The sequence below is a fragment of the Sceloporus occidentalis genome, unplaced genomic scaffold (assembly GCF_023333645.1).
Source record: "Sceloporus occidentalis isolate IW3139 unplaced genomic scaffold, rSceOcc1.0.p SCAF_301, whole genome shotgun sequence".
NCBI classification, from domain to species: Eukaryota; Metazoa; Chordata; class Lepidosauria; order Squamata; family Phrynosomatidae; genus Sceloporus; species Sceloporus occidentalis.
In genome coordinates, this window is record NW_028317281.1 from 592475 (window position 1) to 614962 (window position 22488).

Genomic DNA, 22488 nt, shown 5'->3' on the forward strand with positions numbered 1-22488 from the left:
GTTGATATCTACCCATAAAGCTTCCACATTTCCCTTGTCGCATTCAAGATGCTTAATATTTGACTTTAGCTCCTTGTTAACATACAAGCATACTCCTCCTCCCTTCCTGCTTTTTCTATCCCTCCTATATAACATATAACCATTTAAGTTAACTGCCCAGTCATGGGTCTCATCCCACCATGTTTCTGCTATGCCTATTATATCATATTGCTTAGTGTATGCTATTGCCTCTAGTTCTCCCATTTTGTTACTTAGGCTCCTTGCATTAGCAAGCATACATTTAATATTACCCTGAGTCTCTTGAATGTTAAGAGAATTTTTATTAATACATACCTCCTCTGTTCTGATCTTGCCCCTCCCCCCATCGCCACCCCCCTTGTTCTGATCTGAAGCCCCCCTCCTTACTGTGCTATCTCCATTGACAGTATCATATATGTATCATATATGTGTAATTGATTTGTAGAAAGGCAACAATGGCACAAGCATAGTGTTTATGAGACAAAGATGGCACAGGACAGGCCACTTGGGACAAGGTTGACTAATGCTGGGCTGTTTGGGGAAAAAGATGGCAATTCATATGTGTGTAATTTGGGTGCGGGTCAGGTTCTATGTGGGCAGCGTGGGTGCCAGGGCTGGCTTTGGGGTGTACAACCTGTGATTTATGCCTGCAATTTAGGGTTTTATCTATACCTTTAATGCCGAGTTTTTATGTGAACTCCAATTAATCTATACCTGCAAAGCTTGGTTTGTGTGTTATTCTATTGACCCATATCTGCTATGCTATGTTTCCATACATTATTTAGGGTTTGTATGTCTTATTCAGTTAATCAATACCTGCAGTGCTGTTTCAAGTGTTTATTTGAGAGGACCTCAATGTCAAGGTAGGGTCAGAAGAAGGGAAGACTACACTGACTCTCACAGTCTTCCCCTAATCTGCAGTCAGTGTGGCAATTTTTTTGGTGCAGGAGTGGAGGGAGTGATTGCATGCTAGTGAGCGTGGTGCGGGGCTCAAGGAAATGTTTGCGTAGGGTCCAATTTTTTTAATATAAAATGTGTTGACGCAGGGTCTTATATTGATGTATATCGTCAGCAGGGTCTAATATTTATATATATATATCGGTAGCAGGGTCTAATAAAATATATCGGCAACAGGGGCTTAAATTAAAGAATGAAAACTGCCAGTTCAGCTGTTATTTTGAAATCATATTTCAATCACGGTCTTTACTTCAAAGAGTTAAGTACATATTATGTCTAACACATAATATATATATATATATATATATATATATATTGTGACAAAAGCTGTGGTAAAGTGATAGATGGCAGGTATATTAGACCAGCCTTGGTCAATAGTAGCCTGCTTTAACCCCTTAACGTCCATTGCCGGGTCAGGCACGTCATGCAAAACGGTCACTTAACGACCTATGACGTGCCTGACACGTCATCAGACTTAAACAAGCTTAGAAAGTGATCAATGATCACTTTCTAAGCTTAAACGGTGTTGCTGTAATGCCTCGATGTCGAGGCATTCAGCAACACCGAGATCGGCATGATGGGCCATGTCTGGCCCCTCCCCGGGGCGTCAACAGCCGCCATACATTGTATGGCGGCGGACGCCCGTTTTAAAAGCGTTTAGGAGGCGATCAACGATCACCTCCTAAACTTCAATGGTGTCGCTGGAATGCCTCGATCAGGAGGCATCCAGCGACACCAAACACTTACCTCTTGATGGACTGTGACCGCTCCGGAGAGCGGTCACAGCCGCAGCTGCACGCAGTCTTCACCATCCGCAAGATGGCGGCGGCCCGGGAAAAAAAATAATAAAGTTGAAAAAGTTCGCTAGACGGTCTCCTGACCCTCTAGAGAACTCTGGCTCCACTTGCTGGTTGAATACAGGTACTGCATTCAACCATACAAGTCAATGGAGGCCAGCTTTCTAATCACTATGTGATTAGTAAAATATTTTAAAAAAAAAGAAAAAAATAAAAAAAAAAAAAAAGAAAAAAAGAAAAAGCTTAAAAAAAACATGGTAACATTTAAAAATTATTATTAAAAATTATGCTTTAGAGGAACTATCCAGTTCCAGCAAAATGTAAAAAAAAAGTCCAAAAAGAGTAAAATAAATAAAATAAAAAAATAAAGTTTATTATTATGAGCAAGTGCTAAAATTAGCGCTGTATCTTCCCAAAAATCCTGACGTGGAAAAATTTAAATAAAAGCATTTCAAATACCCAAGGGGTGTCTAATTTAAAAAAATGAATGGTTTGATGGGATAAATTGGAGTGGCCGGGCTCAAAGATAGGGCATAGGCACAGACTGACCGAAATGGGGGAAAAAAAAGCGCACTTCCAAAATGTGGCATTTTAACCTCAAACACCAGACAAACCCATACATGTGGGGTATGACAACTCGGGAGATGTTCCTGAACACATATTAGGGTGTTGTTTGATAGTGACGTATACCTGGAGCTATAAATTTATACCCAAAGTACAATTTGTGTGAAAAAAATTAAAAAAAAAATACTACCACAAAGTGTGGCAAAGGCTGGTGGTAGAATCTGATGCATGGAAAGGGTTAAATACTACCATTTTAAGTACCTTGGGGTGTCTAGTTTTCAAAAATATATGGTTTTATGAGGTAAATTGTAGTGGCCAGGCTCAAAGATAGGGCATAGGCACAGACTGACCAAAATAGGGGAAAAAAGCACACTTCCCAAATGTGGCCTTTTAACCCCAAACAGCAGTCAAACCCATGCATGGGTGGTATCACTGTACTCGAGAGATGTTATTGAACACATATTAGGGTGTTGTTTGATAGTGACGTATACCTGGAGCTATAAATGTATACCCAAAGTACAATTTGTGTAAAAAAAAATACCAAAAAAATACTAACACAAAGTGTGGCAAAGGCTGGTGGTAGAATCTCATGCATGGAAAGGGTTAAAATACTAGCATTTGAAATACCTTGGGGTGTCTAGTTTTCAAAAATATATGATTTGATGGGGTAAATTGCATTGGCCGGCTTCAAAGATACCCGAAATGGCACATGGGGGGAAGAATTACCAGATTTGGAAACAATGGTTTTGAAATAGCAAAACGCTACCTGTACTTAATGCTCCATAACGTGCAGAAAAAAGCAAAAAAACATAAAAACATTGGGTATTTCTAAACTCAGGACAAATAGTAGAATATATTTAGTAGGGTTTTTCATTAGCTTTTTTGGATGAGTAAAAGATTTTTGGGGTAAAAGTCAGAAAATGTGTTTTTTTTTACATTTTTCATCATATTTTATTATTTTTTTTATGGGAAATTAGATAATATGATTAAAACAATGGTATCTGAAGAAAGCCCTTCTTGTCCTGAAAAAAACAACATATAATTTGTGTGGGTTCACTAAATGAGTGAAGAGAAAATTACATCTAAACACGAACAGCGCAAAAGTATTAAAACAGCCTCGGTCCCAATGGTACAAAAGGTAAAACACAGCCTGGTCCTTAAGGGGTTAAAATATGTCCCAGGGAAAGATGTTTGTTTACAAACTGCACTACTGGCAGTTTGCAAAACATGGTAAGGGTCCCTGGGGCGGAGCATCTGGAAGAGCAGGGTGGGCCAGTGCTCCAACAGCACTAATTGCTGTTTTGAGCCAGTCCAGAGCCTGCATTCTGGACAGGAGCTCCACAGGTGTGGACTAAGTAGCAGCTCACCTATGGCTGATTAATTAGCAGGCAGAAGGTAAAAGGGATTGAGCCTGATTCAGAGGGGAAAAGCCACTGTTATGCCAGCTAGGAGAGCTGATGAACTGAGGGGTGGTTTCTCTCTGCAAAGCCGTATTGATGGTAACTTGTGACCTGTTTTGTCCTAAGCAAGTGCTAAAGCAAAGACTGTCATTCTACTTATAACTGCTGCTGTTTATTCCTCTAAAATAAACATTGAAGCTGAGCTGGATGTGTCCTGGACTTCATTTACCCTAGAACTATGGTTACAGCCAAGATCCTTGACAAAAATCCCAAGGTAAAGGGAGGCCTGTCACAATATATATATATACACATACGCACACACCTGTGTGTGTAATCTCATGCGCTTCATAGTGTGTCCCTGAATGGCAGAAATAAAATGTGGAAAAAAAAATAAGCCTATAAGCCTTTCAAATGCCGCCTCTAACAAGATGGCGGCACCCAGTCAAAATTCCAGGGTTTCTCCAGACCCTCTTACAGATACTGCAGCCAACTATGCTGGTCACACTAATCAAACACTCTGCCAAACACTCTGCCAAACACTCCAATATGTGTTTAGCAACATCTCCTGAGTTGTTTAGCTGGTAAAAGGCCACATTTGGGACATGCGCAATGCATTCATGTTTTCAACTTGGAATCTTGCATGTGATCATTCTACTCCCATTTCCTATTTGGGACATCTTTGAAGATGGCCAGTTCAGTTTATCCTAGGGTATTTCAAGTGCTAGTATTTTAATGCTTTTTATGCAAACATCCACCAGCCTTTTTCAATGTTTGTAGTAGGTACAAACTTAGGCAAAGGACCTAACTTAGGCAAAGGACCTCCAAGGTAATGTTCTCTGGAATATTACCAGTACCACCAGTACCACGTGCTACTTCAGGGAGACAGCGGGAGCTTAGGGAGATCAATGCGTGGCTAAGAGCATGGTGTAAGAAAGAGGGATTTGGGTTTTTGGAGAACTGGGCAGACTTTGCAGTCGGCTACAGACTCTACAGCAGGGATGGACTGCACCTCAATGAGGAGGGGGCTGCAGTGCTAGGGGAGAGGTTGGCTAGGGGAATTGAGGATCTTTTAAACTAGGTTCTTGGGCGGAGGATAAATATAGAAATGAAATGCTAGCTAGAGTAGACTCAGAAGGGGGTCTAGCTATGGGAAAAGGGGGTGAGAGCACTGGTGGGGTTAGCACAGACAATTTGGTGTTGCATAGTACAAAACCTGCTGTCAAGAATTATTTGTCAACTGTTACACCAGAAATGGGTAGTAACCTTAAATGTCTTTTAGCAAATGCGAGAAGCTTGGCAAACAAAATGGGTGAGCTGGAAATATTGGTAAGTAATGAACAATATGACTTGATCGGTATCACGGAAACGTGGTGGGATGATACATATGACTGGTCAGTAAACTTACAAGGATATTCACTTTTTAGAAGGGACAGAGTAAATAGAAAAGGGGGAGGGATTTGTTTATATGCAAACCCTTAAGCCCAGTATTAAGGAAGATGTGCATGATGACAGTAGTAAATGTGGGTAGAGATTAACCTAGATAGTAAGAAGAGGCACACACTACTTGTGGGTGTATGCTACAAGCCACCCAACATTAGCAATGAGGGGGAAGATCAACTTCTATTTCAAATTGAAAAGGCTGCATATAGAAATGAAGTTTTGATCATGGGAGATTTTAATTACCCAGATATAGATTGGAATAGTGGAACTTGTTCCACTAAGGGCAGCAAGTTTCTGAACCTGCTTAATGACCAATTTATGTCACAATTAGTAGAGACCCCAACCAGAATGGATGCCTGTCTAGATCTGGTAATAACTAACAATGAGGAACTTATCTCAAACATTAAAGTAAGAGAACACTTGGGAAATAGTGACCATAACATAGTTTCATTTGAAATTAATTCCAAAAAGCAAATGGGTGACTGCTCTACCAAAACTCTTAATTTCAGAAGGGCAAACTTTGACAGGCTAAGGTCCACCATGGAATGTATAGACTGGGATGGATTGTTCTCTGGGTTAAACACAGAGGACAAATGGAATACCTTTAAGCACATATTGCAAAGTTACACATCCCAATATCTACCTATGGGAAACAAATACAAAAGAAACAAATCAAAACCAATGTGGCTTACCTGGAAAGTAAAACGGGAAATAAGGAATAAACAATTGGCATTTAAGCATTATAAAAGCGAGGGGTCGGTAGTATCATTTATGGCATACAAAGATGCCAACAAAGCCTGCAAAAAGGAGATTAAAATGTCTAAACTAGAAAATGAGAAATTTATTGCCAAGGAAAGTAAAACCAATCCCAAGAAATTTGTGAATGGAAGTATGTGAATGGAAAAAAGTTAAAGGTAGAGAATGTTGGTCCGTTATTATCTGAAACTGGAAATTTGGTTAGTGAGGACAGAGAGAAAGCCGACATCTTAAATGCTTTTTTTTCTTCTGTGTATACCAACGAAGAACCAATGACGGAGCCCCTGCTGGCTAATTTTAAGGAACCGTTGCAACAAACATGGGATTGGCTGACACAAGAAAAAGTGCTCAAGCAATTAAATACTGTTAAGGTAGACAAGGCCCCTGGACCGGATGGTATACACCCAAGGGTACTGAAGGAACTAAGCCTAATTCTGGCCCAGCCACTATTGCTAATCTTTAGGGATTCTTTCAGCTCAGGCATAGTTCCATTAGATTGGCGCAAGGCAGATGTTGTGCCCATATTTAAAAAGGGATCAAAATCTCAACCAGGCAATTACAGGTCAGTAAGCTGGGAGCGGCAATCCGTAGGTTTGACGTCAGGTGTTAAAGGCATTTAACTCTTGGAGCGGGGAGACAGGCCAAGTTCCCCGTTAGACTTACTCGTACGGCCCTTTAACTCCTGACGGCGGAACTTTGCCTGGGGAGACCAAGAGTTAAAGGTCCGTACAAGCGACTCTATTGGTACAGACCTTTAACTCTTGAAGCGGTGTCTCCCCCAGCCAAGTTGCGTCACCAAGATTTTAAGTCCGTACGAGCAACTCTTTTGGTTGCCAGCAGGGGACTCGTCTGCCATCAACTAATGAAGTGCAGGCGACCAATAGAGTTGCTCATACGGACCTTTAAAATCCTGCCGCCAAAGCTTCTGCTTAGTGCATACCGCAATAAATTAAACCCTTCAACAAAAAAACGGCAAAAAACTAAGAAATAAAAAATGAACACGAAGAATGTACACGAATATTCACCCGAACACAGGAACGGGCAAATGTTTGTGGAATACAAAGTTTTTTCCGGGGCGTGGCCGACCGTTGGAGAAGATGGCTGCTTGAGACCTGAGCTCCGTTGGTCCCCCGGTAATATCAGCTCTTACTAGCTATCAATAGCAACCATGGTGCGTAATAGACGGCAGTCCTCCGCCCCGACAGTGCCTGGGGAGGGTGCCGGGTCGTCGGTGGCATCCCTTAGGGAGTACTTTCGTACCCCAGCGGCACTGGCCTCGCAGGCACCTGAAGACCACGAGGCAGCGTCGCCCTCGAGTTCCCGCGATTCCGGGGACAGGCGCGAAGATGCAGTGTCCGGGGTGCCGGGTGTACCTACCTGCTCCGCGGATGTTCGCCAGCTTTTCTCCTCTGCTCCGTGGCGGGAGGACTTTAGCACGCTGCTTTCGGAGCTTAAACAGACCGTGACCGATGCGGTGGCGAGCCTTCGGGCAGATCTGGATGGTGTGGACCGTCGCCTCACGCTCCGGGAGACTGAATCGGCTCAGCAGGCCCAGAGGACATCTGCCCTGGAGCTATCCTCCGCTCATCACGATTATTACCTGGCCGAATACAGGAGGCGTTTCGAGGACCTCGATAACAGGGGTCGACGGCACAACATAAGGATCCGAGGCCTTCCGGAGGTCACTTCTGACGCCCCTGAGGATGTTAGGGGTCTTGTGACCCGCTTGTTCAACAGCCTCTTGGGGAGGCCTCCTGAGACTGTGCTCTCTCTGGATCGGGCTCACAGGGCTTTGAGGCCTAGGGGTCCCTCGTCGGCGCCCCCGAGGGATGTTATCTGTTGCGTGACCAACTACCAGTTGAAGGAGCAGCTTATGAGGCGTGCGAGAGAGGTGGGGTCCTGGACTTACGAGGGAGCCGCGGTCACCCTCTTCCAGGACCTGTCCGATATCACCCTGCAGAATCGGAGAGTGCTGCGACCACTTACGGCCGAACTCCGGAGCCGTGGCGTTCCATATTTTTGGGGCTACCCCTTTAGCCTTAATGTGCGCTCGGGAGGCTCTATTCTCGAGTGTTTATTTTTATTGTCTGCGTTGCATTCGCTGCCGTCGGGCTCCTATATTTATTTGTTGATGATCTGGGCCCTGGGCTTATGCCTTGAGTGTCCATATGCTGGGTATAGGTGTGGTCAGTTGTGCGAGGAGATGGGATTCGGCTCTTTTGGGTGGGGGTTGGGTCGGGGGGGTTATGTTTTTTCCCCCTTTTTTTTTTTTATTTTTTTTTTTGCGCTGATAGTTTGGTTCTGCCTCTGGCCCTCTGATATGCCATCTTTATGGGAGTGCAGCGCTCTGCACTTGCTAACTTTTTTTTTACTTTTGGACGACACTTCCGCTTGCATTTCCGAGTACTCTCGTACTAGTTGGGGGGTTCGGCTCTTTTGGGTGGGGGTTGGGTCGGGGAGGGGTTTATGTTTTCCTTTTTCCTTTTTGTTACGCTACTGTATGTGTTTTGGTTTTTTTTTCTTTTTCTCCTTATGGGCACCACTTATTTTTCAACGGGAGGGTGGTCCTCTGTTGGTGGGGAGTTCGGCACTTTTGGGGGGGGTTGGGTAGGATTATGGTTTTCATTTTTATTTTCTTTGCGCTGCGCTATCGGTATTGCCACTTGCTCTCTGATTTGCCCTCTCTATGTGGGGTGGCGTGCTGCGCTGTCTCATTCTGTCTGCCTAGGGGTTACACTTGCTGTCGTTCGTTTCTCCTTGAGGGGCGGTTGATATGACGAGCTATCTTTCAGACCGGGGACCGGAGGGTGGTCTCATGTTTGTTGTTCCTTTTGCTGTTTTTGTTTGGTTTGGTTTTGTCCGGATTCTTTTTCGGCCGTTACTCCGTCTCTGACCGTAGGCGTCGTGCCGTGCTGGTAGTACACTGTGGTCCTGTTGTTTTTGGACCTACAGTGTTTTCTTTTCCAGCTGACGCCCTTGGTACTTTTTTGGAAGGGAGGGTTTTGTTCTCCCCTCTTTTCCCTTCCTCTTGTTTGTTTGTCTGTACGTTTGTGGGTCGGTTTGTACCTGCTCCCTTCCCTTTTCCTCGTCTCCCTCTCCTAGTGTTTCTCTCCTCCCCCCCCCTTGTCTTTCGTGGACACCGTCATGGCTTATAGGCCTGCTGATCTCACTATACTGTCACTCAATGTTAAGGGCCTTAATGTGCCGGAGAAACGGTCGGCTCTACTTCGTGATTTGAAGCGTCACCGTGTCTCGGTGGCCTTTGTGCAGGAGACTCATTTTCGGGGCTCGTCCAACCCTAGTTTGATGTCCCGGGATTATCCTGTGGCTTTCTTCAGCAATAACCCCCAGTCTAAGTCGAAGGGGGTGGTGATCTTGTTTTCGAGACACTTTCCGCTTACGGATGTTGTGCACCTGGTTGATCAGGACGGTAGATTTATTTTTGTCAAGGGCCGGGTGGCCGGGAAAGCTCATACCTTCGCTAATGTTTACGTCCCTAATGTGAAACAACATGTGTGGCTCTCCAAGACGTTGCGGGTGCTCCGTACCTTTCAGGACGGTTTATTGCTTTTTGGGGGCGACCTCAATGTGGCTCTCCACCCCAAACTGGACTCTTCCACGGGTGCGTCCCAGACCCCATCTGGGGTTTTGCGGAGAATTCATGCTTTACTCACTGCTGACCAGTTGGTTGACTGTTGGAGGGCCCTCCACCCGACGGACTTTAGTTTTTATTCCGTCCCGCATAACCGATACTCCCGTATTGATTGTCTTTTCCTCACGCACTATCATTTGTCCCTTTTGAAGGAGGCCAGCTATGGTTCCATTACATGGTCGGATCATGCCCCTCTGACGTTGACGCTTGCATCCCCGTTGACTCGTCCCACTCAGACTTCGTGGCGGTTGAATGAGTCCTTGCTGTCTGATATGGGGGAGCGGGACTCGACAGCCGCGGCTCTCCACGACTATTTTATGACCAACGTTACCCCTGATGTGCCCCTTCCTACGGTTTGGGAGGCTCATAAGTGTGTGGTTCGTGGCCGGTTTGTCCAGATGGGGGCTGAGAGGAAGAGGGCCTCTGCTCAGACGCTTAGTGATCTTTCTGTGCAGATAGCAGCCTTGGAGAAAATTCATAAGGATACTTTGCGGGATAGCGACTTTAACCGTTTGCTTGTGCTTCGGGCGGAACTTGCCGATATACTTCATAGTCAATCTCAGAGGCATTATGATAGGCTTAAGGCCATCTTTTATGAGCATGGGGATAAGCCTGGGAAGTACTTGGCTCGCGCCTTGCGTCGGAAGAGGCAACTGTCCTACGTACCCAGAATTCGTTCCCCGGGTGGTCGCATGCATTATCTCCCGTCGGCTATAGCCGAGGAATTTGTCACTTTCTATTCCGCCCTGTATAATCGTTCCCCTACACACGATGCCCCTGAGGCGCTTGAGAGCCACAGACTGGCTATTCGCCAGTATTTGTCGCGATTTTTGCCGCGCCGTTTGTCCCCGGCCGACTCTGAGCTACTAGAGGCTCCGATCTCCAGTGAGGAATTGGCTTATGCACTCAAATCCTCTAAGCCGGGGAAATGCCCGGGCCCGGATGGATTGTCTTTAAGTTACTATAAGGTTTTCTTTGATGTTCTTGGCCCCCAGTTGGTAGCTGTGTTTAACTCCATTTTGGATGGTGCGGGCTTCCACCCCCACACTTTGGCCGCTACGATCTCTGTGATTCCGAAGGAGGGTCGGGATCCGGAGCTCTGTGGGAATTATAGGCCTATTTCCCTTCTCAATGTGGACCTAAAGCTGTTTTCCAAAGTTCTCGCTATGCGGATTGGGCGCTGTCTCCCTGGTTTGATACATCCGGACCAGTCGGGGTTTGTGCCTGGTAGGGAGTGTAGGGACAGGACCCTGCGGGCGGTAAACTTGATCCACTTAATTAAGCGGTCGGGCGCCAAGGCTATCTTACTGTCTACTGATGCCGAGAAGGCCTTTGATCGGCTTGATTGGACTTTTATGCTTGAGGTGCTGGGGGCGGTGGGCCTTGGCCCGCATATGCTGGGCTGGGTGTCCGCTCTCTATACTTGCCCGTCGGCTAGGCTGCGTATTAATGGGGCCCTCTCGGACCAGTTTTCTATATCTAATGATACTAGGCAGGGTTGCCCGTTGTCCCCTATGCTCTTTGTCCTTTCTCTGGAGCCCCTTCTGGAGGCTGTTCGAGTTAATCCGGACGTTACCGGTGTGGTGGGTGGGGGCGTGCACCATAAAACGGTGCCTTTTGCGGATGATATGTTATTCACCCTTGTGAACCCGCGTGTGTCCTTACCTGTGCTGATGGATGAGTTCAAGAGATACGGCTGTCTTGCTAACTTGAAAATCAACTTGTCCAAATCTGAAATTTTGAACATTTCCCTTCCTGCGACTGAGGTGGAGGCGTTGGCTTCCTCCTTCCCCTTCCGGTGGTGTGTGAGTAAACTGCGGCATTTAGGGGTCTGGTTGGCGGATGATGTATCCCTCTTATATGAATTTAATTTTCCCCCTCTTCTTGCTGCGATCCGGAAAGATCTTCGGTCTTGGGGTTCCCTGTTTGTCTCATGGGTGGGCAGGGTGAATACTCTTAAAATGAACATCCTCCCCAGGGTGCTGTATTTGCTCCAAGCCTTACCGATAGCTTTGCCGCGTGCTTTCTTTTCCTCCTTAAGGGCGATGTTCCTCTCCTTTATCTGGGCGGGACGGGCTCCGAGGCTGGCTCTGGCCTTGTTGCAGAAACCTAAAGACGCGGGGGGCTTGGGCCTTCCCTGCATTCGCACCTACTATTTTGCTTGCCACCTGTTGCGTACCCTGGAGTGGACCTACCGCCCTGCCCATATGTTGTGGGTGGCTCTGGAGGCCGACGCCGCATCTGTGCCGATACAGGTGCTTATGTGGCTTGGCCGTCTGTGGCTCGGAGGCAGGCGGGGGGTCACCCCTTTCTTTTGGCTACTTTGGCGGTTCTCCATTCTGTGTCCCGTAGTTCCAGGCTACTCACCTATCCCTCGCCGCAGACGCCGTTGCGGTATAACCCTGACTTTCCCCCGGGTATGTCCGGGGGCTCGTTTCTGATAACGGCTCCGGGAGATGCGCCGACGTTGGGGTCCTATATGCAAGGGGCGCGGCTCCGTTCCCTGTCAACCATTATTGGGGGCGTTGCCCCGACTGCTCTGCAGATTCTGCAATATTTGCAACTCAGGGCTTACGTTGGGTCTATTCCTCAGAAACACAACCTTGTCAGAGACCCCACGCCTTTTGAATCATTACATTTAAAAGATGCTCTTCCTCCTCATGGGATTTCCCTGCTGTATCAGCTGCTCTTGAGGGTGGGGGATGGGGTTTTGCCAGCCTATGTGGGGAAGTGGGAATCGGATCTGGAGGTGTCACTCACAGCGGCGCAGTGGGGGAAGATTTTCTCTTTAACACATGGTTGCTCTCTTAGTACCAGGTCTCAGGAGCTCTCTTACAAGTTGCTCACGCGCTGGTACCGTACGCCCTCTCGCCTGCATAGCATGTTCCCTGACCATTCGGCGTTGTGTTGGAGGTGTGGGCTGTCGGTGGGGTCGATTCTTCATATATGGTGGGAATGTCCCCTTATTGTTCCTTTCTGGAAGGCTATCCAGGCCGTCCTCCCGCGTTTCACTGACTCTCCACCTCCTTTTCACCCTGCCAGTTATCTGCTTCATCATACCACCACGCCTGTTACGGTGTATAAGAAGTCTGTGCTCCGCCATTTGCTGGACGAGGCTAAAGCCTTGATTCCCTTGCATTGGGCTTCTGTCGCCCCACCCTCATTTAGGGAATGGATCCTAAGGGTGGAGAGAGTGCGCGCTCTGGAGGAGTTGGTGGCCCGCTCTGATAGACAGGGTGAGCGCCATAGGCGGACCTGGTTCTACTGGTCCCAGTACTTTCTGGAACCCTCCACCCAACTTCTGTTGCCTTAATTGAGCTGGGGCCCTGGGCTTCCGTTGTTGGGGTCTCGTTTTCCTATCATGATTCTACTGTTTGGGATGTGTCAATGTACTTTGCCCTGCTGCGTCAGGGTCTGGTGATGTACTCCTGAGGTCATGCGCTGTCCACTTTGGTTTTTTGTTTTTGTCTTCCTCCCCTTCCCCATTCTGTTTCTGTTTCCCCTTCTCACTTTGTGTTATAAACTGCTTGAAAACCAATAAACTTTTGATTTACAAAAAAAACAAAGTTTTTTCCCCCACAAAGACTAACACAAAGAGTTGGCTGGTGCCCAAGTCTAGTTTAAACCCCTATCAGTCTTTGGTCAGGTCCTATAGTGAGGAAAGCTTTATGTCTATCCCATGATTGTTTAAATTCCTTTACTGTATTAGCCTCCACCACTGTTGCCGGGACACTGTTTTTATTTATCTACTACTCTCTGAGTAAAGTAAAACTTCCTTACGTTACAGTGTAACCCTGATCCTCTAGACCAGCGGTTCTCAACCTGTGGGTCGCGACCCCTTTGGGGGTCGAACGACCCTTTCACACGGGTCGCCTAAGACCATCGGAATACACATATTTCACAATATATAATTACATAATTTTATGGTTGGGGGTCACCACAACAGAAGGAACTGTATTAAAGGGTTGCGGCATTTGGAAGGTTGAGAACCACTGCTCTAGACGATGACCTCTTGTTCTAACATTGCTCCTCCTTTCAAATAAGCTTGCCTCCTGTACTTTGTTAGTCTGTACTTTAAGTATTTAAATGTTTCTATTGCACCCCCTCTCTCTTTTTTCCCTCCAAGCTATACATATTAAGATCCTTTAACTTGTCTTAATATCTGTCCTGCAAACCACTTTGAAAGTCTCCTATGAACTCTTTCCAATCTTTCTGGGTATGCGTTGGGATTTTTACATGCAAGTGCATTATTTTACATTTATTCATGTTAAACAGCAGCTGCCACATTCTCGATCATTCTGTCAGGGACCGGGTCCATACAGACGACTGTAATGACCCAGACCACCCAAAGATGGTGTTCAGGAGATATTGTGCAGTAGCGCAGTTGGACAGGGCCTGGTTCAGGGCGACTGCACTCTCTAGGGTGTTGGGCACCTAGGGTTGTGCGGACACATACCAGGGCCCTGACATGGCAGCGCTGTTGTCCAGAACAAAACAAAGTGATATCCTGCAAGCACCCTGGAGCAGGCACGAGACATAGCTCAACAGAGTAATGCGCAGAATGCTGCAGGCTGGGAGCAGGGAAGCTAAGCAGAGTAACAACAGAAACATTAGCAGACCAACTTCCTCCAAAGCATGGATCAGCATATCTCACCGGGAATGAGGAAGCCGCCCCTTGCCAACTCTCCTCCGTAACAAGGATCAGCATATCCGAACGAGAATAAGGAATCTGTCTCTAGTGGATTTTCGGGTTCAGCTGAAGGTACTCTCGTAGTAGGGGAACCCAGGCAGACCAGAAGAAGAGACCACCGGATGACCGGAACACTGGTTAGCAGACCGACCTCTTTCAAGGCAGGAATCAGGTTACCTGAACAGGGATGAGGAAGCCGACTCTTGAAGACCAGGTCCAGAAACAGGCACGAAGAGCTAACAAGCTGAAAGGACACTGGGACCAGCATAACTCAGAAGCAGACTCCGGGCAGGAACAGCAGACGAGCTGAAAGCACTGCAGTCTCCACTCAGCAAACTCTTGGCCTTTCTGCCTACGGCCATATGTCAGGGACTGGGTCCATACAGACGACTGTAATGACCCAGAGTGCCCAAAGATGTTGTTCAGCACATATTGAGCAGTAGCGGAGTTGGACAGGGCCTGGTTCAGGGCGACTGCACTCTCCAGGCTGTTGAGCACCTAGGGTTGTGCGGCCACATACCAGGGCCCTGACATAGCAGCCCTGTTTTCCAGAACAAGCACCCTGGAGCAGGCATGAGACATAGCTCAACAGGAAAATGTGGAGAATTCTGCAGGCTGGGAGTAGGGAAGCTAAGCAGGGTAACAGCAGAAACATAGCAAGCAAAGGGGACAGAGCAAGGAACAGGGAGACCGAGCAAGAAACATAGCCAGACAAGGATTTCATGGTACAGGACACAACAAAGGACAGGGAACAATAAACACAAGTTTATTACAACGCTTCTCCTTTAAGCAAGGATAGGATATCTTAAACTGGGACATGGGGATGCTTCAGGGAAAAGAGGGCAAAGGCACATAAAAGACTGACACACATAAATACAGGACTATATAATAACAATTGGAGATTTAGTCACATCTTATGGCCATAGAATGCTAAGCCCACCACTATGCCAAAGTACTCCAATATTCGGTGGGTCCTGGAGCTAAATCCTGCCCACTGAACTACTAATAAACTGAAACTAAACATTAAATCTATACATAGAACAGAGAAGGACTTTTAGACTGCAGACTGAGATAAACATAACAATTGGGTGGGGCACACCTTATAAAGAAAACACAAGCTGAAGCAAGGGCAACTGGAATCAAAGAATCAAAAGTTCAGGAGAGAGCATAAGGAAATCCAGGAATGGATTGTAGTGAGACAGGCGAACTGTGGTGAAACAGGGGAATGCAGAGATATGCAGCTCCACAGCCTGCATCGGGCGTGACACATTCTTCTAATTTACTTAAGTCATTCGCCATTTGAGTTCCAACCGGAATGTCTACCCTGTTGCAGACCTTTGTATCATCTGCAAAAAGACATATACCATTAAGATCTTCTCTAATATTATTAATAAAAATATTAAAAAGTACAGGTCCCAATACTGATCCCATTAGTGAAAAGTCCTTGCTCTGTATATACACCATTAACTACAACCTTCTCCTATCACTTAACCATTAGCTTATCCATTGAACTAATCCATTCAACAAATTAGAATCTAAACTGGTCTTCATTAGGGATGCACCAAAATGGAAATTCTGAACTGAAAATTCAGCATTTACTTGGCCGAAGCCGAAATTGAAAAACGATTGTTAACAACCATCATGCTCAGGTTCTAGCATGTACTGGTTGCCTGGGCATGATAGAAGTGTGATTGCTGTTGGCAATCATATATATTATAGCAATCACACTCCTATCATGCACAAGCAGCCAATACATGCTGAAACCTGGCTAGCTGCCTCCCTTGTGTATTGATGCTGCCAGCAGTATGGGGTCTGCACATCACTTACAGCTTCCCTATGCCATGCTCTCCATCCTCCCACTCACAAATCCATGCTCATGCTCACACACTCATTCATTAACTCATTCACAAGCATTAATTCATTCATTCATATACTAATTCATTATTTCACAGATACTTATCATTCACTCGTTCATTCCCTCAATCGTGCATACTCTTCATATACCCTCCCCCACCCCCTTACCTGAACTGCAGGGGCCCTGCTGCTTCCCTCTGTGTTGCTTGCACTCTGTGCAAACAACTTATCTTGTTCCGCACAGGAGGAGCAGGAACGGAGCAGAGTCATGTGGCGTGCAGTAATAAACTGTTCATTCCTGCTGTACTCAATTCAAGGTAGTTGTGTCTACTTATTGGGTACACATAGCAGCGTGCATGCTGACTGGTGCTGGAAGTGTTTTCGAGGACAACAGGAGGATAGATGTGGGTAATCTCGGGGAGTTACAACAGCTCTCTTGGTGACCCTGTTACAATTCCCTTTAAATCTGTGTCCGAGCTCCACTTTAGAGTCTCTGGTACTTGGGGAAGCGTGGTAATCTGTACCAGGGGAAGTAGTAGTCTTAATGGACCCCCTGTACCCACCTCCCCAAAAACACCTTCCAAAGCCAGGGTCCATAGTCTGTAGGAAGGAGGCTGGCCACTAAAACATAGGTCCGAAGGAGCAAGTCCACCAAGGTAGGAAGAAAAGAAGGGGATGAGCAAGGGGAGAGAGAGAAATAAAAGGAATAGGAATGGGAAATACAGGGAAAGGAGACAGAGAGAGAGACAGAGAAAGATAAATATTTGTATATTTGGCCAAATGCAATGTGCATGCTGGTATGCTGCAACCATATGGCAGAATTGTAATAGGACTGCACACAGTGATAAGAGGGCTTCCCATAGGGTTTCCCTGACTGAAGCAGCGGCCACCGCAGCAGAGAACGAACACAGAAGCCTCGTGTTCCCGTCGCTGGACCTAAAGGTGAGTCAACTACAAAGGGGGAGGGTAGATTGAGAGTGAGTAGGGAGAGGGGTTAGAAAGTGATAAGGGAGGGAGAGGGGGTTAGAAAGTGATAAGGGAGGGAGAGGGGGTTAGAAAGTGATAAGGGAGGGAGAGAGGGGTTAGAAAGTAATAAGGCAGGGGCGTCCAACATGCGGCCCGCGAGATCTTGAGGTGCGGCCCGCGTAAGATCGGCAGCCAGGGCAACCGATCTTACGCGGGCCGCACCTCGAGCATGTACTGGCTGACTTGGCATGATAGGAGTGTGATTGCTAACAGCAATCAAAGTCCCATCATGCCTAGGTTCCAGCACTTACACATCCAACTAGTAAATGCTGGAACATAGGCATGATGGGACTGTGATTGCTGTTAGCAATCACACTCCTATCATGCCAAGTCAGCCAGTACATGCTGAAACCTAGCTAGCTGCCCCCTTGTGTATTGATGCTGCCAGCAGTATGGGGTCTGCACATCACTTACAGCCACCCTGTACCAGCATGTACTGGCTGACTTGGCATGATAGGAGTGTGATTGCTAACAGCAATCACAATCCCATCATGCCTAGGTTCCAGCATTTGCTGGTTGGATGTGTAAGTGCTGGAACCTAGGCATGATGGGACTTTGATTGCTGTTAGCAATCACACTCCTATCATGCCAAGTCAGCCAGTGCATGCCAAAACCTAGCTAGCTGCCCCCCTTGTGTATTGATGCTGCCAGCAGTATGGGGTCTACACATCACTTACAGCCACCCTGTACCAGCATGTACTGGCTGACTTGGCATGATAGGAGTGTGATTGCTAACAGCAACCACAGCAAGCACAGTCCCATCATGCCTAGGTACCAGCATTTACTGGTTGCCTGGGTATGATAGGAGTGTGATTGCTGTGTGGGCAGTGTGGACGCCAGGGCTGGCTTTGAAGTGTGCAACCTGTGATCTATGCGTGTAATTTAGGGGGTTTTAAATATACCTTTTAATGACGTGTTTTTATGTGAATTCCAATTGATCTATACCTGCAAAGCTGGGTTTGTGTGTTATTCTGTAGATCCATATCTGCTATGCTATGTTTCCATACATTATTTATGTATACCTGCAAATACAGGGTTAATATGTCTTATTCAGTCGATTAATACCTGCAATGCTGTTTCCATGTATTTATTTGATCTATACCTGCAATGCTACATTTCATATACTATTGTCTAATTCTGTTTATTTGAGATCACAAGTGAATTTCAGTTAATCTATACATGCAAAGCTTGGTTTGTGTGTTAACGTGTTGATCTATACCTGCTATCGGCAACTGGGGCTAATGTTAATATATATGGGCAGCAGGGGCATCAATACACAAGGGGCAAAAACACTAAGGGGGGTATAAAGGACAATGCAGTGTGAAAAATCCATTCTGATGTAGACGTCTGTGACGTAGATTGTGTCTTGCTGTTTGTGTGTTTTGGTTATCAGTGTAGCAGAGCCTGTCCTGGTGTGTGTTTGGGTGTTGGTGTGGCAGAGCCTGTCCTGGTGTGTGTGTTCGGCTGTCAGTGTGGCAGAGCCTGTCCTAGGGTGTGTGTTTGGGTGTCGGTGTGTCAGAGCCTGTCCTGGTGTGTGTGTGTGTTTGGATGTGGGTGTGGCAGAGCCTGTCCTGATGTGTGTGGGTGTCTGTGTGGCAGAGCCTGTCCTGGTGTGTGTGTTTGGTTGTCGGTGTGGCAGAGCCTGTCCTGGTGTGTGTGTCTGGGTGTCGGTTTGGCAGAGCCTGTCCTGGTGTGTGTGTCTGGGTGTCGGCGTGACAGAGCCTGTCCTGGTGTGTGTGTCAGGGTGTCGGTGTGACAGAGCCTGTCCTGGTGTGTGTGTCTGGGTGTCGGTGTGACAGAGCCTGCCCTGGTGTGTGTGTCTGGGTGTCGGTGTGACAGAGCCTGTCCTGGTGTGTGTCTGGGTGTCGGTGTGACAGAGCCTGTGTTGGTGTGTGTGTTTGGTCATCTGTTTCCTGGAACTTAACTTACAGTAGGAATTATTTAATTTATATTTATCCAGAGATAAAATGCCCTCTTGAAGTTGTAGTGACTTCAGGGGACAAAACGTTCAAGGCCCTGAAATCATTTAGTGGAAAAGTTATTTATTGTGTTTATAATATTTATTACAAGCATTAGTCGCACTCAATTGTGGCTTCAGGCTTCCCATGTTGAATGATATTATTTTAGCCCAATAACAAAAGTATAATTCCATAGCACATTACTTTTGGAAATTATTAATGCCCCCCCAGTTTGTCTGTGGTATCTTGTGTGCCCCCCTATATATTGTTTCTAGAGTCGCCACTGGGTCAGATAAACTAACTTGGGGTATAGTGCTGGACATAAAATAGTGGGTTTTTTGTGCAGTCGCTTATTATCTGGACAAGAAATGGAAAGCTACATGCAATGTTTGTCTGAAAATTACCAAAAAAAAACAAAAACAAAAGTGCTCACAACATTTAGAAGAGATTGGAGATAAAATGGTTGCCTGAAAAGTGTTAAAATGACCCTAAAGAAATAACCTGGGTTGTCTTCTTTTCAGTAACATATACTTCTGTAGGTTGGTTCTGATATATGTGACTTATACCGAAGTTAGAATCTAACCATGCTAAATTTGAATATAATCTAAAAAATGGGTGTAAATCCTGGCCACATAGGGTTGGTTCCAAATCAGGACGGTTTAATTAATTTATTCTAGGTATTTTTTTCCTGTTGGCTGTAGCTGTGATTTACATGTATGTAAGACTGCAAAAAAAGGTTTTTAAAAAAAAATATTTTAGATTTTTTCCATACAAAATGATGCCTTACATTAATGAATATGTGTCAAGGTCCATCCAGACTGCGGAGCTTCATATCTCTGTTTTTCCCTACCTTGCCTCAGTTCCCATGTTTTTCTGTAATCCATTCCTGGATTTCCGTATGTTCTCTCCTGAACCTCTGATTCCTTGATTTCAGTCTTGTTGTTTCCTTCCGCTCTGTTTCCTTTATAAGGTGTGCCCCACCTGTGTGTTATGTTTGTCTCAGTCTGCAGTCTAAAGGTATGTCCTTGGTTATGTGTTTAGATTCAATGTTAGGTTTCAGCTTATTAGTAGTTCAGTAAGCAGGGTTTAGCATTAGGACCCACCACTTTGGCGTAGTGGTGGGCTAAGCATACTATGGCCATATGATGTGACGAAATCTCCAATTGTTATCTTATAGTCCTAGGCTAGTCCTGTATTCATGTGCATCTGTATTTTGTGTACCTTTGCAATCCTTTCCATGAATCATCTGAGGATTTCGGTTCCTCCCTCCTCTCCCCATGTCCCAGTTAAGTTGTCCTATCCTTGCTTAAAGGAGAAGCGTCCGAAGATTCCGGCTCCTCACTCCTTCCCCTGTGTTCCTTGCCTTGTTCCCTGTCCTTTGTTGTGCCCTGTATCATGTATGTCTTGTCTGGTTATGTTCCTTGCTCGGTCTCCCTGTTCCTTGCTCTGTCCTACTTGTGCTTGCTACGTTTCTGTTGATACTCTGCTTAGCTTCCATTCTCGCAGCCTGCAGCATCCTGCACATGATTCTAGTGCTATGCCTCATGCCTGCTCCAGGGTGCCTGCAGGATATCTCCAAGTTCTGCTCTGTTCTGTCATCATCCGCTGCTATGTCAGGCCGCTAGTATGTGGCTGCACAACCCTAGATGCCCACCGGGAGAGTGCTGCCGCCCTGCACCAGGCCCTTTCCAACTCCACTAATGCACTGTAACTCCTGCACACAATCTTTGGGCGCTCTGGGCCATACATGACAATATGGCTTAAAAAAAAGAGTAAGAGGGACAAAATGTTAAACGGAGACATAGCAAAAACATGAAAATTACACACACAATTTTTCATCTTCCTTTATTTCCATCTACATTTTGCAAAATCAGCTTTGTATGATATTTAAGGATAAGGTGGAAAAAGCATACCTGGTGACATAATTGATATAATACGTACAGTATCATATGATACAAATATGAGGCTTATGATACAAATATGAGTATTTTTTTAATATATATTTTATTCAAGTATTACAAAATGTTTTCCAGGTATAAATGTTGGCCCTGTAGTGGCAGGAGTCATTGGCGCCCGGCGACCACAATATGATATATGGGGGAATACAGTGAACGTTGCTAGCAGAATGGACAGCACAGGCGTACAGGGTAAAATTCAGGTAATATCCATTATGTTTATATACCTTTAATTTTTAAACCACCTTTTCACTATCTTTTATTCTACTTGTATTTGTGCCTTTATTAAAAGGAGGATTATGCGCACCATAAAAAATAATTATTGAGACAGCAATATGTGTTGGTTTATTTGCATAGATGTTACTTTTGTAGGTTAAAGGGATATTATAGAAAAGTATTAATGCATTTGGAATTAACCATTTCAGTCATATGTGACACGTGATTAGGAAAGTGGGTTCCAGGAACCAACCACATATCTCATACAATTTACTCTGTAGGCTCAGGAGCTGACTTACCTCCCCAAATAAAGTTTCAAAGACAAAGGGGACAAAGATGGCACTGACAAGCTGTTTCAGGGCAAATATGACACTGGGGTCTAATTACATATGTTAGTTATTTTTATTATTTGAAGCATGTGTTAACCACCATGCTACCATGAGAGACCAGTGGGAGACTAGTGACTCTGCCAGTAAGGGCTCCAGCCACCTCTAATTGGTGGTCCTGTAGTATTGGAATCACACGCATGGGATGACTGCAACTGAACTTTTTTCTTTTAGAAAAAACAGAGGGAAACTTTGTCTCTTTGACCCGCCTTGTAAGTGTAATAGTTGTACACCCCTGATGGCGGCCCTGTGTAAGAGAGCATGAGAGAGTGAATAAATTAATCAAATTATAGCTTAATTGATGTGGGTTTGGGTGGAGGGGGCAGCATTTCATCCAGCACAATGTCTTGGACTGGCGCCTGACTGATGCCCCACTTCCCTCAATACATTTTTTAAAACAATAAATAAAACAAAAAAATGATGAGGTAGATAAGAGCTGCATTCCTAAAAAGGTGCAAAAACTTGCTATACTTGTGGACATATACCGTATTTGCTCAATTGTAAGATGACCCCCCAAAATTTGAATATTAATTTAAGAAAAAAGTTTTACTAGTAAATATTAATTCACATGTAAACTATTTTTTCATTGAGAACATTTTTTTTATTTTTATTCCCTTTTCTCTGCCAACCTGCCCCCCCCAGTTATGCACATCTGCCCCATGGCTTGCTACTCTGCCCCCCCAGATATGCCTTATACCCCCCTATATGCCACTCTGCCTCCCTGATATGCCTTATGCCTGCCTATATGCCAATCTGTCCCCCAGAAACGCCTTTTAACCCCTGTATGCCACTCAGCCCCCCAGATATGCCTTTTAACCC

At 45.6% G+C, this 22488-nt stretch overlaps 1 protein-coding gene across 1 annotated transcript in view; it reads left to right on the forward strand.

Moving 5' to 3' along the window:
• The window catches only part of LOC149275033 (adenylate cyclase type 1-like), a gene marked incomplete at its 5' end in the record, with an annotated part of 677365 nt that overhangs the window by 591603 nt on the left and 63274 nt on the right, over nt 1-22488 (forward strand). Inside the window, one exon of the mRNA XM_089504957.1 lies at nt 21146-21270. Within this exon, the coding sequence (XP_089361083.1) occupies nt 21146-21270 (125 nt within the window). The remainder of the gene's footprint in view (nt 1-21145; nt 21271-22488) is intronic.